This window comes from Malaclemys terrapin, chromosome 4, assembly GCF_027887155.1.
Source record: "Malaclemys terrapin pileata isolate rMalTer1 chromosome 4, rMalTer1.hap1, whole genome shotgun sequence".
Classification (NCBI taxonomy): domain Eukaryota; kingdom Metazoa; phylum Chordata; order Testudines; family Emydidae; genus Malaclemys; species Malaclemys terrapin.
Window position 1 is genome coordinate 134,068,194 of NC_071508.1, and position 16,102 is coordinate 134,084,295.

Below are 16,102 nucleotides of genomic sequence, written 5' to 3' on the forward strand. Positions count from 1 at the left end.
GCGGCTCTGAACCAAGAGAGCCCAAAGCACAGACCTCCAGACTGGAGCGCTGGGAGAAGACCACAGCCCAGTTGGAACCCCAGAGGTATGGGGGTGGGAAAAGGGCGCAGGCCGCATAAACCTTCCCACATGCGAACTGCGAGTGCCATCAAGCACCCCCGACCTAAGGGGGGGCGTGAAACTGGAGGGGCCTGGTGTAATTCTCCAAGGAATGGGAGGGATGCGGGGGCATCCATGGGAACGGGGGTAGGTTCGAACTTCCCCGGGTCACTGGCTAAAGTGACCCTGCTCAGTTCGGTCTCGAAGGGGGGAGAGATGTGACGAACTGGGCCTGTTCTCACGGTGGTCTGTGAATGCTGACAGGGGAGTGTTCTGGGATAGTCTGCATTGCAGGATGGGATCTGCCCGAGGGCGCCCGAGGGCGCATACCTGAGTGTGTAACATGAGAACCCAGGAAGGGGTTGAAGGGGAGGCGACTCCTTAGCCCGGGAAACTGAACAAAGGCTGTGGGAGGGGTGGCTGAAAGGAGAGTGCTGGAAGCAGGCAGGGAGAGAGGGCTGGGGGGCAGAGATGGCTCTGACCTCCCAAGGGGGGCTGGGCTGGAATGCCCGGGGACCCCAAGATGGACCTAACTGAGGGGGTCCCTGTTGTCTGTGCCTGCAAGACCTGTCTTGGACTGTATTCCTGTCATCCAAATAAACCTTCTGCTTTACTGGCTGGCTGAGAGTCATGGTGAATCGCAGGAAGCCGGGGGTGCAGGGCCCTGAGTCCCCCAATACTCCGTGACAGTGATTCATCGAAGACGAGTCTTAAAGCTGTTTTACTGCATAATGGCAATGTTTTGCCATCAATTCCAGTTGGTCATGCAGTCCATATGAAGGAAACCTATAACAACATGAAACAACTTTTGAGGTGCATAAACTATGACCAACATCAGTGGCAGCTTTGTGGCGATTTGAAGGTTGTTGCTCTCTTGCTTGGTCTGCAGACTGGATACACAAAGTACTGCTGTTTTCTCTGCGAATGGGATAGTCGTGCAAGAAAGATTGGCCACTCCAACAGTCATTGGAGCCTGGGAGGAAAAGTGTTCAGCATCCACCACTTGTTGAACCAAGGAAGATTTTGTTACCACCCTTCCACATCAAGCTGGGTCTGATGAAGAACTTTGTCAAGGCCATTGACAAAACACAAGCAGCTTTTAAGTACCTCCGTGGAAAATTTCCAAGGTTAAGTGAAGCTAAGATAAAGGAAGGTGTCTTTGTTGGTCCTCAGATTCGTGAACTTCTTCGAGATGACGCATTTGACCATGCACTGCATGGCAAGGAAAAGATGGCATGGAAAGCCTTCCAGTTAGTGGCAATAAATTTTCTCGGAAACAACAAGGCAGACAACTACAGGTTGTTGGCGGAAAACCTCCTCAAGGCATACAAAAGCCTTGGTTGCAACATGTCACTAAAGATACATTTTTTGCACTCTCATCTAGATTTTTTTTCCACCGAACTTCGGAGCAGTGAGCGACGAGCACAGCGAGCGATTTCACCAGGACATTGCAACAATGGAGAAACGCTATCAGGGCAAATGGAGCCCATCAATGCTTGCAGACTATTGCTGGACAGTGACAAGAGATGCTCCATTTAATGAATACAAGAGACAAGCCAAGAAGCGCCGAGTAGACACTGAATAGGACTAAACTATGTACATAATAGTTTTTTGCCTTTTGTTTCATAATAAATTTTATTTATATAACCCTTTTGCTGATTTTTAAAGTGTTACATAAACAGGACAGGTGAAATATTATCATGTAAAGCAACCATAAACACATGAAAAGACCTAGGTTTACAATTTATGATTAAAACTCTACTATCTACACAATATACATAGACATAAACTGTAAAAACTTAAATATCTTAGAAACAGTAGCCAATCAGTTGTTTTACTTGTCATATTTGAATTCAGCACATCAAAATACATAATAAATAGCACATTTTATCTCTGAAGCAGACGACTTCTCAAAAATTGTAGACCAGTGTTATAGGTAGAGAGGAAATTCTTCTTAGTTTATTTTCTTCAGTAATTCCTATCTTTTTCTTTTACAAGCCTTTATGTTGAGTGCCTCATAGTGGCTGGGTGTGGTTCTACAGTCCTCTTCTTGCCCCTGGTGTGTCTTCAGTGGCTTGACCCCCTGGATAAATCACAAAGTCCAATAACTCGCAGTCTGTTGGCCCTCACTAGGGTCTTCAGCCCAAGCTCTGGTCTCTTTAAATTTGTCTTTTTGTTCAGGCTCCAAAATAAGGCCTATCACTTCTTGGGGTTTATGCCACTTTACCTGGGGAGGAACCTGGGCCCACCCACTACTCCAGGTTCCAACCCAGGGACACTATACACAGCAGCCACATACTGCTTATTCCAGTCCATCATTGCTATTTCCCTGGGTCTCTTCCTAGTTGGCCCTTTTAGCTTCACCTTATCTCAGAGTTAAAGTTCTTAGGTCCTCTCTCTCTGCAAAATGCAGCCAGAAACAAACTCTGGCTGTTCTTCAAGCACCTGTGGCCAGAGAGGAGCTCCCTTCCTTGCCCTTCTGCTTCCAGCCAGGAACTAACCTGCGAAGGCCCTGCAACGCCTTTTATCTGAGTCTGCTGGGCTCTGATTGGCTGCTTTTGAGAGGCCTCTCTAGGCAGGTCTGGAGTACCCATTTTTGCTGCTCCTTTTCTGTCAGTTCGCTGCTTCCTGGGGCATGGTGTAGGAGGACCGTAGGGCCTCCTGTAGGGAGCCACACAAACCAGGTGCAACCTGTCACACTGAGACTAATCTGTTATCGCTTGTTACACAGATTGATGCTTTCCAGATTCCATCTGGAAGAAAAAAAATTGTTCATGTATCTGTGTCAAGCCAGCATGACATTGCTGCAGATCATTGAAGCTAATAGTACAGAGCACATGTGCGTGTTCTAGTGGAACACTGTCTCATTCATGCTTTGTATAATGTTTCGTACTACTCTATTTTACAGATACTGTCATTTAAAACATCTTCAATGTCAGCTTGTGGGGCCTGGGAGATGAGAAATCCAGGCCTGATAATCAGAGTCATCTGTGACTCAGACCCTAAATCTGTACGGTCCAGACCATGTTAGTACAGTATAATCAATTTGGCTGCCCAGCACAGAAGGAGCTTAACTGTTTTAAAATGTGTTTGAGACTATGCTATAGACTGGAGGTAAATTTTTCAAAATGCCTAAGTGACTTAGGAACACACATCCTATTTTCACACGTGATTTAGGCACTTTGGAGACTAAGTATTATTGAAAGACAATAGGATTTAAACTCCTACGTCCCTTAGACATTTTAGAAAATATTACTAGGAAAATCTGTATTCTTCCTGGCCCCTGACATTTGGGAATCAAGGGAGGATTGAAGGGGATTTTGAGTGGCAAGGAGAGTGTTGTGCTGTCACAGACTCACAGATTGTGCCCACTCATGGCCCCGTGCGGTCCGTGGGGGGTGCCCCTTCCAGTGAGACAGCCCTTCTCAGGGGTCCACTCTCTCCCGGGGCTGGCCCCTCCACCTCCTGGAGCTGCACCTCTCTGAGCCTTAGCACACCTGTTTCTTGCCGTGGGCCGCCTCAGGGAGTCCACTCGCTTTGGACCCCCCAGGCCTCCACCCCCGAAGGGGTTGATGAATCGCTATTCTCTAGACCGGAGCGACTCTCAGCCAGCGTAAAACAGGAGGGTTTATTGAGAGTTGAACACAGCACAGGAAACTCTGAGGGTCTCAGGCCTGGCCTCCCTCAGCACAGCACATCCCAGTCTCCCCTGCATCCAGGTGGGCTCCGCCTGCTCCCCCTCTCCAGCCCAGAGCCCCAGCTGGGCATCCAATATCCTGGGCCCCGAGCCCCGCCTCTGTCCATTGTCTTCTCTCCAGGTAAACAGGGTCGTAAACAGGGTGGCCTGGGCCGCCTCCTCCTCTCAGCCCTCCTCTGGCCCCCTCTGGCTGGAACCGGCTGGTTAGGTCCCTGGGATTCTCTCTTCGCAGCCCATTGTCCTTCCACTGGCCAGAACCGGCTGTGACTCCTGAGCTGCGTCTCCGGGTCACCAGGTCACCAGTTGCTGGGGTATCCATCCTCCAGGCCATCGGTTGGGGTCCCAAGTTCCCTCTCCGGTCCTCTGTAACAACAAACTCCCTCTCCCCTCACCTCGTTAAACCAGTAACACCCAGGGACACTGAGTCCCGCTCCCTCTGCATGCAAACCATTGGAACACACGGAAAAACCCAAGAAAACCCCCCACTTCGTCACATGTGCAACACCTTCTAGCTCCAGAGATGCATAGTTGTTGTTTGCTGGTGGCCTTGACATTAACTACTAGAAGTCTGGTCCTCCACTTTCCCCCCTAATTTGGATCTCTAGGTGGAAGGGGAAGGTATTTATTTTCCTCTGGCTCTGACAGTTAGGGTTGCCAAATCTCCGTTTTTTGACCAGAACGCCCGGTTGAAAAGGGACCCTGGTGACTCTGGTCGGCACTGCCAACCAAGCCATTAAAAGTCCAGTTGGGGGCGCAGCAGGGGTCTGGGGCTAAGGCAGGCTCCCTGCCTGCCCTAGCTCCACGCAGCTCCCGAAAGCAGCAGGCATGTCCCTGCGGCCCCTGGGCGCTGGGGCAGCCAGGGAGGCTCCATGCGCTGCCCCCAGCACCGGCTCTGCAGCTGCCATTGGCCAGGAATCACGACCAATGGCAGCTGCAGGGGCTAGAGGCTGCAGGGACCTGGCAGCCGCTTCCTTGGAGCCTCAGTAAGAGCCTCCGGGACCCCGCACAATCTTCCCCACCCGCCCGGAGCCCCCTCCTGCATCTCAAGCCCCTCATCCCCCATCCCACCCCCAGATGGAGCCCTCATCCCCCCCCCCCACATCTCAACCCACTGCCCTAGCCTGGAGTCCCCTCCTGCACCTCAAACCCCTCATCCCTGGCCCCAGCCCGGAGCCCCTTCCTGCACCCCAAACTCCTCATCCTCGGCCCAACCCCAGAGCCTGCACCCCCAGCCCGGTGAAAGTGAGTGAGGGTGGGGAAGAGTGAGCGATGGAGGGAGGGGAGCGGAGCCTCAGAGAAGGATCAGGGCAGGGATGTTTGGTTTTGTGTGATTAGAAAGTTGTCAACCCTACTGACAGTGTCAAGGCTCTGAGTGGTGAAACACAGACTGCTGTCTAACCTCATCCCTTTAGACCAGGAAATGCAGTCAGGAGTTGGAGGTTTCTAAGATATATATATAGATATATAGATATATAACATTTTAAACTTAAAAGTGGGTTTAGACTTTGAAAGCTCCATCCACATTTAAAAATTGAGTTTCCATGTTTTAAGAGACTGAGCATATCAGAGGTGCATGTCTAAGAATAAAGATTAGGACTGTCTATAATGCAATACCCCCCTTGCCTACTGGACTACTGACTTTATCCTCCTCTGAGCAAGGGAGGAAGAAAACTTAAAATGAAAAGTTCCTAGGATGCATGGGGGTTTTCAGAACCCAACTCCTGCTTGTCTATTACAGGTAGCATGGCAAGAAAGTTGCCTTTGGAGAACAGGTGGCAAAGAGTCAGTGGTGGGGGTGGAGAGAGCATACAGTGTTTTAAATGATTTCTGAAATGGCTTTGGCTCCATCTGAGTACTTCATAGTCTGTCATTTTAGTTAAATTCCCAGTTGCAAAAAAAGCTAATGGATGAATGTCATTGGTGGCCGAGAGTCTTATAATATGGATAAAGAATCAAAGTTCAAGGTGTAGGAAGGAGGTAACATCATTGTTTTTTTACTAAATAAAGGGTTCTCTTGTTTTCCTGATCCTGGTATGTGTCAGGGAAATAATTACAGATAATTTGTTTACAATTGCTCAGATTTGTTGACAATCTCTAAACCTGCTGGTAACTGATTTAAAACTGATCTGGAAGAGTATGCATTATAAACAGGATGTTTTCTCCTTTCTGATCATGTTAAGGTTTAAGCAATGATAGCAGTTACTTTTAATCTTTCTAACCATGCCTATTAATATTGAGTGTTCTTTTTGGAGTAGATATGCTGGGTTTAAATCTGTGCTGGAAAATACATGGAATGTCAATGCAGGGGAGCAGAAGAAGCCAAAGAAAAATCAATGAGAGGGAAAACAGAAAAATGAATGTTTCATCAGTAGTTTTTTCCCCCTTTATTTTCTAGGACTTGCTCCTGAAGCTAATAAGTTAGTGAAGGCCCTGAAAAAAATGCCGATGCTGCATGATGAGGTATATGCGAAAGAAAACAAACACTGTGATTGCCTCAAGTTTCCTGATAACACGTTGGTGCTTCCGTAAGTAACTGAAAAAACATGTCTTCCCACTCATTTTGAGAAATTTTTGTAAAGTGCTCTGAAGTCTTAACATGAAGACTCCAATGTTCTTCTTGTGAAATTAATTTAACATAATTTAAAATAAGATAACTTATTTTATGAGTGCTAAATTGTTATGCCTTGCTGGGTCATTAATCATGACCTTTTTAACTCGTGGAAGGCAAAATAATACCCTTCTTGATCAAATTGTTGAGACAGTCTAAAATAAGTAATTATTTGGTAAATTCTGGGATTTCAAGTAGATAATCCTCTGGATATGAATGGTTTTAATAGCCAAGTTATTCTTAGGCTTTTTCTTGGCCAGAGGGGAATATCAAGAGAGAATGTGTGGAAAATAAAATCTGTTCCGGTACCTGTCTTAGCTAGTGGAGTTACCTTTCAGCCATGTTCTAACAGCTGATGTGTTAAGACCATAAGATAAATCACTGTAGGGTTAGCAAAAATATTTATATTACATTACTTTAAAATCAGAATGCCAAACACATTAGTTAACCATAGTATGTACTTATTTTGATCTACATAGTGCCTAATACAATCTCCACTAGTTGCCAAACACAATTACGTTACAAAATAATTATCAAAAACCTAAGAAACACTCTTCAAATCAACCATTTCACAGTGAATGTATGTCATGAAGCTTAAACCTTTCCCCCCAAACATACACTTTATCTATCCTGGGTGCTTATTTGCCATGGTACTATCACATAAACAAACGCTGGCTACTATGAATACTGTGTAGAGCACTATGTGAATTATCTCCAATATGTGTCTGAAGAAGTAGCCGCAGCCGCTAATTAATACAGCTTTGAACTGCCTTCATGCTTTAATTCTACAGTCCCTGCTGCTGTTTAGAATCCCTAAAAGCCAATTGTCTCTTTCTGCCCCAAACTTATGCAACATCATGGTAATTAGATATGGGCTTTATAATTAATCTGCATGGCTTTTTAACTGTTGGGCAATGATTAACAGGCTTATAGGTTTTATTTAGAGGACCATATGCTAATTTGATGTCTTCCCCAGCTGTGACGAATGACTGAATCCCTGTAAACATGTTACATTACACATAGATTGCAGGAGTATATTTTACAAAATATTTGAAAAGTTAAATAGAATTATGGCTGTTTTGCTATAAGGAGTGGCGAATGAGGTTGATTATGGAAAATCATCTCTTTGAGGGGAAAATTAGGAGACACATAAGCCAAGCAATAAAGTAAAATTTTTAGTTCAAACCTCAATAAATTGAAGCACTTAAAATAAAGAAATTAGGACAAAGGAAAGTCCAAAGGGGACAATACTAACATGAGTTTATGATATACTTGATCTTGTTAAATATTTTGGTTATTTTAAGAAAAATATGTTTTTTTACTGATAGATGACTTTTTATTTAAGTGCTTATAATTGAATAATTTGTTAAAGACATTTTTAAAGGAATTGAGAGATAGTGGAACACTACTGATGTGCCCTTTTTGTGTCCGAAGTGCATTTCATGTGAAGTGTACAGACAGGGAAAAAACAAACGTATAAATACATGAAGTTTAAAAAATATGTTTCAGGTGAAGGACTGTCAAATACAAATCTTGTTTGTTCTTTAGTATTATTGATCACTATTTCACGAAGGTTAGTGTGGCAAAATTTTGTTTGCCATTGTAGTTTTTATATTTCAATGATTGCTTAGTGATATTTTAACTAGACAATTGAGAAATATTGTAAGTTTTGGGGGAAGAAAATGGGAACAGTTAGTGGACTTTGTAGATCAGTCTGATAACTCTAATGTAATGAAATGGAACATTCTGTTGACTTAAGGATTTGTTTTTGTGGAGGTGTTTCCACCACTAGTAAAAGAGTTGACTGACCGTACTGTCATATGTCTCCTTTTTAAACAGCACTGGCGCAGAGGATCTCTTTTCACTACCGTTTCTTGACTTCCTTTGTAGTTATTTTAAAACCTTGCTCTCATACAGAGTGTGTACATAATGGTTAACGTTAACAAGGCAAAATGCTGTATAAAACCTACATTTCTTAGTTACACTATGTCAGTTTAAGATTGAAAACAGAAAGTTTGTTTGAATGGTCACACTATAAACTATTCAAATATGCAGACCCACTTCTGCCATGATACCTATAAGAAATTACCCAATTAATGATGGATTTATGGCAGCTGGGGATAATTGACTCCTGTTTTGGCATATTTTCTGTTGTTTTATAAATAGTGTGTATAAGAAATGTATAAATCTGATTTTTCTTCTCTCCCACCATTTGTATGTTTCTTGTAAGCTGCTCAGAGCAGGGTCTCATTGTTTTTGTACAGCACCTAGCCATGGGGATCCTGATCCTTATTGGAGCTTGTGAGTGCTACTGCAGTATAAATGTTAATAATAAAAGGTTTTTAAAAACCAAATATGGTAACTCCCCTCTATTCCATAGTAAGCATCAGGATGTACTTAATTCTTAATCCTCAGATTCATAGGTTCATAGATTTTAAGGCAGAAGGGAGCATTAGTCTGACTTCCTTCATGACACAGGGCAGAGAACCTCACCTGGTAATTTCTGTATCAAGCTCATAGTCCAAATGACCATTCACCTTAATCACATCTGTATTCCAAGGAAACCCTGGACATACCTGCGCAGAAGAGAAAATATCAAAAGCTGATTTTGCCTTCAAATGTTTTTTATTTCAACTAGCTTCTTGTGTGCCAGTAGCTTGTTATTTAGGAAGCTAATTGAAATGGAAAATATGAACAGTGCACTGCCATGTTTTCAAAGGTTTGGATTTATTGCCAGTTTAGTTTAACCTTGTGACTGAATTTTAGAAGTTTTTACTAGTATGTACTCTCAATCTTAAATTCACCTTAACAAATTTCTCTGCTTACCTGCCTTTTGGTGTGAGAATCTCCTCTTTAAAAAAAAAAAAAATACACGCGCTCGCAGACACACACAAACAAACCCTAATGAGGACTAGGGGAGAGAAAGGGGTCTTACATGGTGGGTATTCCATCTTATTCTCTGAAGTCTGCAGTGAGCACTATCCCACTTTTGGGAGGTAATTAAGATCTGAAGGAGAAGAGATTTGTTTCTGAAACCTTATGAGGAAGTTGTGAGGGGAGCACAGAGGGGTGCATTGCTCTCTCTTTTAACATGGACCTTATGAGGGCCACAAGAGACCCATTCAGGGGAGGCTTAAGGAGTGAAATACTTCACCTGTGGTAAGTGCTTCAACCCTGTGGCAAGCATTAGAAGGCTTTTCAAAGCTGACCCAACTTCTCCGTGTACTCCACAGGCAATGGGAGGTTTGTGGATCTCCTTGACCAGCCTTAGGAGTTACTTTAAGATGTTAGTAACTTTCTGAAGTAGAGTTTAATAAACTAACTTTTAACCTTGGGCACTAGTCCAGAAAACTAGGTTTTGTTTTTCCCTGCCTTCCTACTTTTTGGCACTTTACAGCAAAAAGCAAAAGTTAGGATTTTTTAAACCCTTTATATTTAGGGTGTTGTAATTCAGGAGCTCATGGTTCAGTGCATCTCTACCTTGATAGAAGAATTCTACCATGGCCCCAGGCTTAACCTACCAAACTTGATGTCAGTATTCCATTGCGTATTTTTACACATGTGAACAAAAACAGGCTTACCATGGATCATTCATTCAGTTAAAGGTTAAAAAATTATGAGCATACAATAGTTCATAGCCTAAAACTTTTTCATGTTCTTGTCCTTTTCAGCCTCTCTGAACAAAATAAAAGAATTGTCTACACAATTCTGGAACTTTCACCACTGCTTGATTCTTCCAACATGACGACAGATGATTGGGCTAAAATTGCCAGGAATATTGAGGTACTGTAAGCGTGAATAACCTTGATCATTTTTCAGGTGATATGCTGCAGTTTAATTATTTTCACCTTCTGATAAAATAATTCACTTGTACTCTGCTCATATCATTTATATACTTATTAAAAGTACAATGCTATTCAGTATTTTACGCAGAACACTAGACTGCTGATGACTTGTTAACTTTTGTATGCTTATAAAAAATCGATGAAAAGATACATAATAAGTAATAGTTTTGCAAATAAGAGCCAGAGAGAAATTATGCTTTGTGAAAATGTCAGATTTATTAGAAATGTTTGAGCATTTAGCTATCATTGAAATAATTTTATATAATTGATAGTTAGCTTATGCGATTTATTTTTGCAAAATTATGTCAATTATAATTGAAAGAATATAATGTATCTGAGGCTCTGTAGTACTAGTAGCATGGATGATTAAAACTGTGAAGAATGGATTAGTTTTTTCTACAAAAACAACAAGGAGTCTGGTGGCACCTTAAAGACTAACAGATTTATTTGGGCATAAGCTTTCGTGGGTAAAAACCTTACTTCTTCTTGGACACTAAAACTAGACTGCTTAGCTTCATTAGTCATTAGAACAATATTATTGTGGATGGATTTCCTACACTTGGAGAAATGTCTATGTGCACAAAAATAACTGACATTTATGAAAACAAACTTATAAAATCCTTGAATTTTGTGTGGTTTAACAAAAATTGTCCTTATCCGCCAATCTAAATCAGTTGTGTGCTTTTAGGAAGTAGATCTGTTGTGACAAAACATTGGGAAACATGAACATGTAGTTATTAATGTGCAATCTTTTAGGAAATTATAAGTGACTTCTTGCAAAATTAATCATTATGATTTTGGTTGTCGAAAACACTATGCTCCCCTGGTTCTGTTCACCCTGCATGTTGGTGATGACATTTCAACTGGGCTTGTGTACAGTGAATCTTTTTTCCTCCACCACTGGAGTAGCACCAATGCTGCTCCACCAGCACTAGCAACTCTGGAGCACTGCTGAAGACCAGCTGCCGGTGTTGTTCCCGCCATGTCCTCTAACCCTACTTGAAGCAGGTCTAGTGACATCACTGGCTGGCCACTCCCACTATTGCTGCCACCACTGGAGCATCACTGGTGCTGCAGCCATGAGGGGAGACTTTCAGACACTCATCACTATAGATTCAGCCAAGATGAACATATGTAGCCTTCAGCTCGCATTGAAATGACCTCAGTGGCTTATGTTTGACTTTTAAAAAAATATATTAATCTTTTAAAATATCAAATCGTTTATGAAGGCAGTTGCTCATTAACCCACTGATGAATGTATGTTATAGGTCTCCCTCTATGCCTGAGCCTCAGAGGGTCAGAGTTTGTTATAGCCTCCAACTAGAGAGCCTTGGCTTTTTAGCTCAAGATGTACCCCTCTCGGGCTTTTAGTTCTGAAGGTCCCTGGTTCAGTCCTGTATGTCACGCTGCAAAAAAAAAAAAACCAACCCCCCCCCCCCTCAAAAAAAAAAAACAAAACCCACAGACATGCAGAGTTACAGCCAGCAGACTTTATATCAAAGAGACACTTTTCTGCAAATGGGTGACAGTTTGTGAAGGATATTTGCACTCTGATTTTCACTTCTGCATGTTGGCCTCTCCCAACAGCAGTTCCAGTACAGAAGAGAGCTCAACACAACTGTATTTCTTTAAAATTGCATGTTAGCTTTATTTTAGCTTCAGCTCACAACAAAATCTCCTTTTTCATATGAGCTTCCCTGCTTGCTTATTCTGTCAAGAAACTCTTTCCTCTCCGACGAAGCATCCGACGAAGTGGGTATTCACCCACGAAAGCTCCAATACTCTGTTAGTCTTAAAAGTGCCAAAGGACTCTCTGTTGCTCTTTCCTCTCTGTTAATGTGTAGCTCTCATTTCAACTTTCCTGTTTAAGTGCATGCTATCACAAGGTGGAGACACATAATTTATCTTGTACATTTACAGAGCATAATGGTGGCATGCTGATGACTTGTCAAAAAGAGACGCTTTGTCTAAGAAATATGCATTTTGATTGTTTTCTATTGTTTTGGAGCATGAGAAAGAAATCAAGATACATATTTTGATCAGTGTGCTACTCTTAGCTTCTGTATCATCTTATTGGAAAACTGCCTGGAAGGAGGTGGCTAGTGGTGGTGGATTTGAGCTCAGTCTGTGGGGTACATCCTCAAATGATGTAAATCTGCTAACTCCACTGAAGTCAATGGAACTACACCAGTTCATACCAGATAAGAATCTGGTCCTTAATGTGAAGCTAAATTAAATTTCCATCCATGTGTTAGTAACACTTAGCAGTAAAGTACAAATAAAATAGGACCCTTATAGTCTGGTTCCATGCTGAAAAATAACTCTGTAAAAATGGAATTGTGGGGTTTCACATTTGTGAATCAATGATCTTCAGATCAAATCTGCTCAGGTTACAAGTTAAAAGATGTTTTTTCTAATTGCCAGCCCTTCAAACTCAGAATTTAAGTCAAGCTACGTTCTTTCTGGCTGATGCATCATTCTCAATAAAGATTCTGCCACTGAAACGTCAGTTAACTATATGTTCATGATGCATAGGCCAGAAACAAATCCAGCTCGCTGTCCCATAGCTGCATTAGTATTACAGTGCTAATGAGAATATTAAATAATCAAATTTACTTTTGTAGTGTAAGCAAATGAGACTCTGAAAAAACACAGGGAGCATATTGGTTGAGTAAGAAGGGACACATGATTATTTTTCTGACCACAGCCACAGTTTAAGCTTGATTGTCTTGGACAGTCTTATCATGACACACCACCACAGTATCATGTCAAAACTTAAGTGCGGACTTTAGCATGTTGCAATTTGGCATCATGACATGGTGATTTGTCCCCAAAGAGATTTTTGAACCCTTTTATTTCCTGCATATTTAGCTTGCAGAATTGGGAATGGCCCCATCAAATTCTGAGTAGGTGGCAATAGTACCTATTTGAGTATCTGTAGGCAAGTACAGAGGTAGAAATCAGCATGTGGTAGAGGAGGTGATATTATCAGATGAAATGGTAGTGCAAAACTTAAACTAATGCTTGCTTATTCTGGCAAGTAACATCATCAAAAGAAATATTCCATTTCATGAAAACAAATAAACATGCTTGTGCTGACTTCCATGCTGTTGCTGGCACATGCTCAACTGAAAACCAAAGGTAAAATAGTAGTTAAAAAATGAAGACAGCAGAATTACACTAGGAAATGTCTTGTATGGACAGCTCATTAAATAGTGAGGGGTTTTGGCCTTCCTCTTCCCCCTTCCAAAATCTAGCAGATGTCTTCATTCCAACAGAATCTGCTGTGAACTGCGTGCCTTTGTACTATTACAGCCCAGAATATTATGAGGCCTTCACATTCCTTACTTTTAAAATGTGTACATGACTTGAATAGTTCACATTAACAATAGCAGAGGTCCTTTTTTGTGAGAGCTCTTTCACTTTGTTACTTAGCCATGGACCTACAGTAGTGACAATGTCATGCTTATTCATCTGCCTTTGTGAGAGAATCCAGATTCATAGTAACATGACCAAAGAAAAGTTAAACATCATACAATAGTTACTTCAGTGTTAACTTCTGAACGGAAGAGGGCACTCTTACACTGGCAATTTGCCTTTCTGCCAATCGGATTAAATGGGCTGTTTTTGGTTTAGTACGATCGTACTGGTTTGCCTAATCTGTTCTTGTAAATGGTGTAATCTCCAGAGTAAAAGCAGCTACAAGAAATCAGACTGTGCGACAGATTTACATATGTTGACATTCCTGTTTAAAGCCATTGCTAAACTTTTCTTAATTAGCAGTCTTCTGGTTTAAAAATGCTGCATTAATATGTATACATAGACGAATCTGTCTTTGACTCTTCCATAATTAGCTAGAAGAACTAGATTTTATGTTGATTGCCTTATTAACTCTTAATTATGTTCAACTGAAAACCTGGACTTCTCTAGGAGGAAACATATTTTATATATAAAATATAGTACTTTTAACGTATAGCAGTTAAAATTATCACCCTGCAGTAGTAGAAGTAAAGCAATATATGTCTGATTTGTGTCAGCACCAGCACAGCATTGTTCTAATTCTGATTAATGTGAAAATTGTCTTTCCATTTCCAGAAATACTATGAACAATACGATGGTTTTGTGATCCTTCATGGCACGGACACAATGGCATATACTGCTTCGGCTTTATCCTTCATGTGTGAGAACTTGGGTAAAACCATTATTCTGACAGGATCTCAGGTAAACCTTAATTTTAGGCTGAGTTCAAATGCATTTTTATTGTAGTGTGTCTGTATGTAAATTGTATAGTATACTGATTAACACTATATGCTTTAGGCTTGCAGGGGCAGATTCTCAGCTGGTATGAATTGTCAGTTGTCATTGATTTCAATAGAGCCATGGCAGTTCACACCAGCTGAGGATCTGCTCACAGGTTTTTTGTTGTTAGTGATTCTAGAAACGTAAGAATTGCCGTATTAAATCAGACCAGTAGTGGTTCTAGTCCAGCTGCCAACAGTGGCCAGTACTGGATGCTTCTGAGGAAGGTGCAACAAATCCTGTAGTGGGCTATTGTGTAATAACCTCTTTATATAGGAAACATCTGCCTAAAACCAGGCTGTTAGTGGTTTGTTTAAGCCCAGGAGCATGGAGGCTTATATTCCTTTATAAATTGTTATCCTGTCCTGGGTTGTTGTGTGTGGATTATTTTTGTATCTGAGTGTAGCAATCACCCATTTCTTTGTTGTGGGGGACAATGAACTTAATTTCTTCAATACTCTTTGTCCCCATTTTGAACCCTTTTATGATTGCCAGAACAGGATGCATGTGCTTCCTTGGCCACGGAGTGTCTAACATGGGATAGGAGTGGGATGCCTTATGCCCAATTTCACAGTTGGCATACTTCCTTTAATTTATTCATCTCTATCATCCTGGTGATTGGGCCTTACCACATTGTGTCTGAAGCTGACTTTTTATTTTGCACCAGTGTGCATTTTACACTTGCTGTTTTACCAGAATGGCCTCTGCTGTTTGTTTAAACATAAAAGTGCAACTCTAGTCTTAAAAGTGACTTGAAAAATGGTATTGTGAGATTTCATCTTTTGTCTTCCAATAACTTCCACATCAAACGTGATCTGTTGCAAATAAAAATATTTATTTATTGCTAGCTCTGAAAAATGAACTTGAGCTCTGAGAAACATCCATTTTCCCAAGTAATAAAGGTCCAGGCCATATTATGCTTTTATTAACACAATAGGTAAGCAGGCAGCAAGTTATGATTACCACTCCTGATTGACTAAGAATTATGCACATCCTATTATTTTGTTACCCTGTCTTCTCAACCTGCTTGTTGGTTTCATCCATCTGTTATGTTTTTTTTTTCTTTTTTAGACTGTAAGCTCTTTGGTAAGCTCTATGGTTGTACATTGCCTAGCACAATTGGACCCCAGCCTGATTGGCATCTAGGCACTATCACAATTTTATTAAATAACAATAATTCTGTATTCCTACTGTTGTCTCTGGGTTTGTGCAGGAGAGGCAGTGTAATCTAGTGTCTAAAGCACTGGACTGGGACTCTGAAGACCTGGATTTTATTCCCAGCTTTGCTACTAATCTACTAGGTGACCTTGGGCAAATCATGTAATCTCTGTGCCTCAGTTTCTCCATCTGTAAAAAGAGGACGATACTTACCTCCTTTGTAAAGCGCTTTGAGAGCTTCTGATGAAATGTGCTATATAAGATCTGAGTGTTATTATTTATTACATGATTGACTTTGTACTTGGGACTTAGTAAAGAATTTGGATGATAAAGAAGGAATAGAATGCAGGTCACTGTGTCTAAATTGTCGGGGTCTGTAAGATTATATGTACTGTT

At 41.5% G+C, this 16,102-nt stretch overlaps 1 protein-coding gene across 1 annotated transcript in view; it reads left to right on the plus strand.

Moving 5' to 3' along the window:
* ASPG (asparaginase) overlaps positions 1-16,102 on the plus strand; it is an 80,436-nt gene that overhangs the window by 13,236 nt on the left and 51,098 nt on the right. The window contains 3 exon segments of the mRNA XM_054024666.1: positions 6,192-6,321; positions 10,076-10,187; positions 14,345-14,470. Coding sequence (XP_053880641.1) covers positions 6,192-6,321; positions 10,076-10,187; positions 14,345-14,470 — 368 coding nt within the window.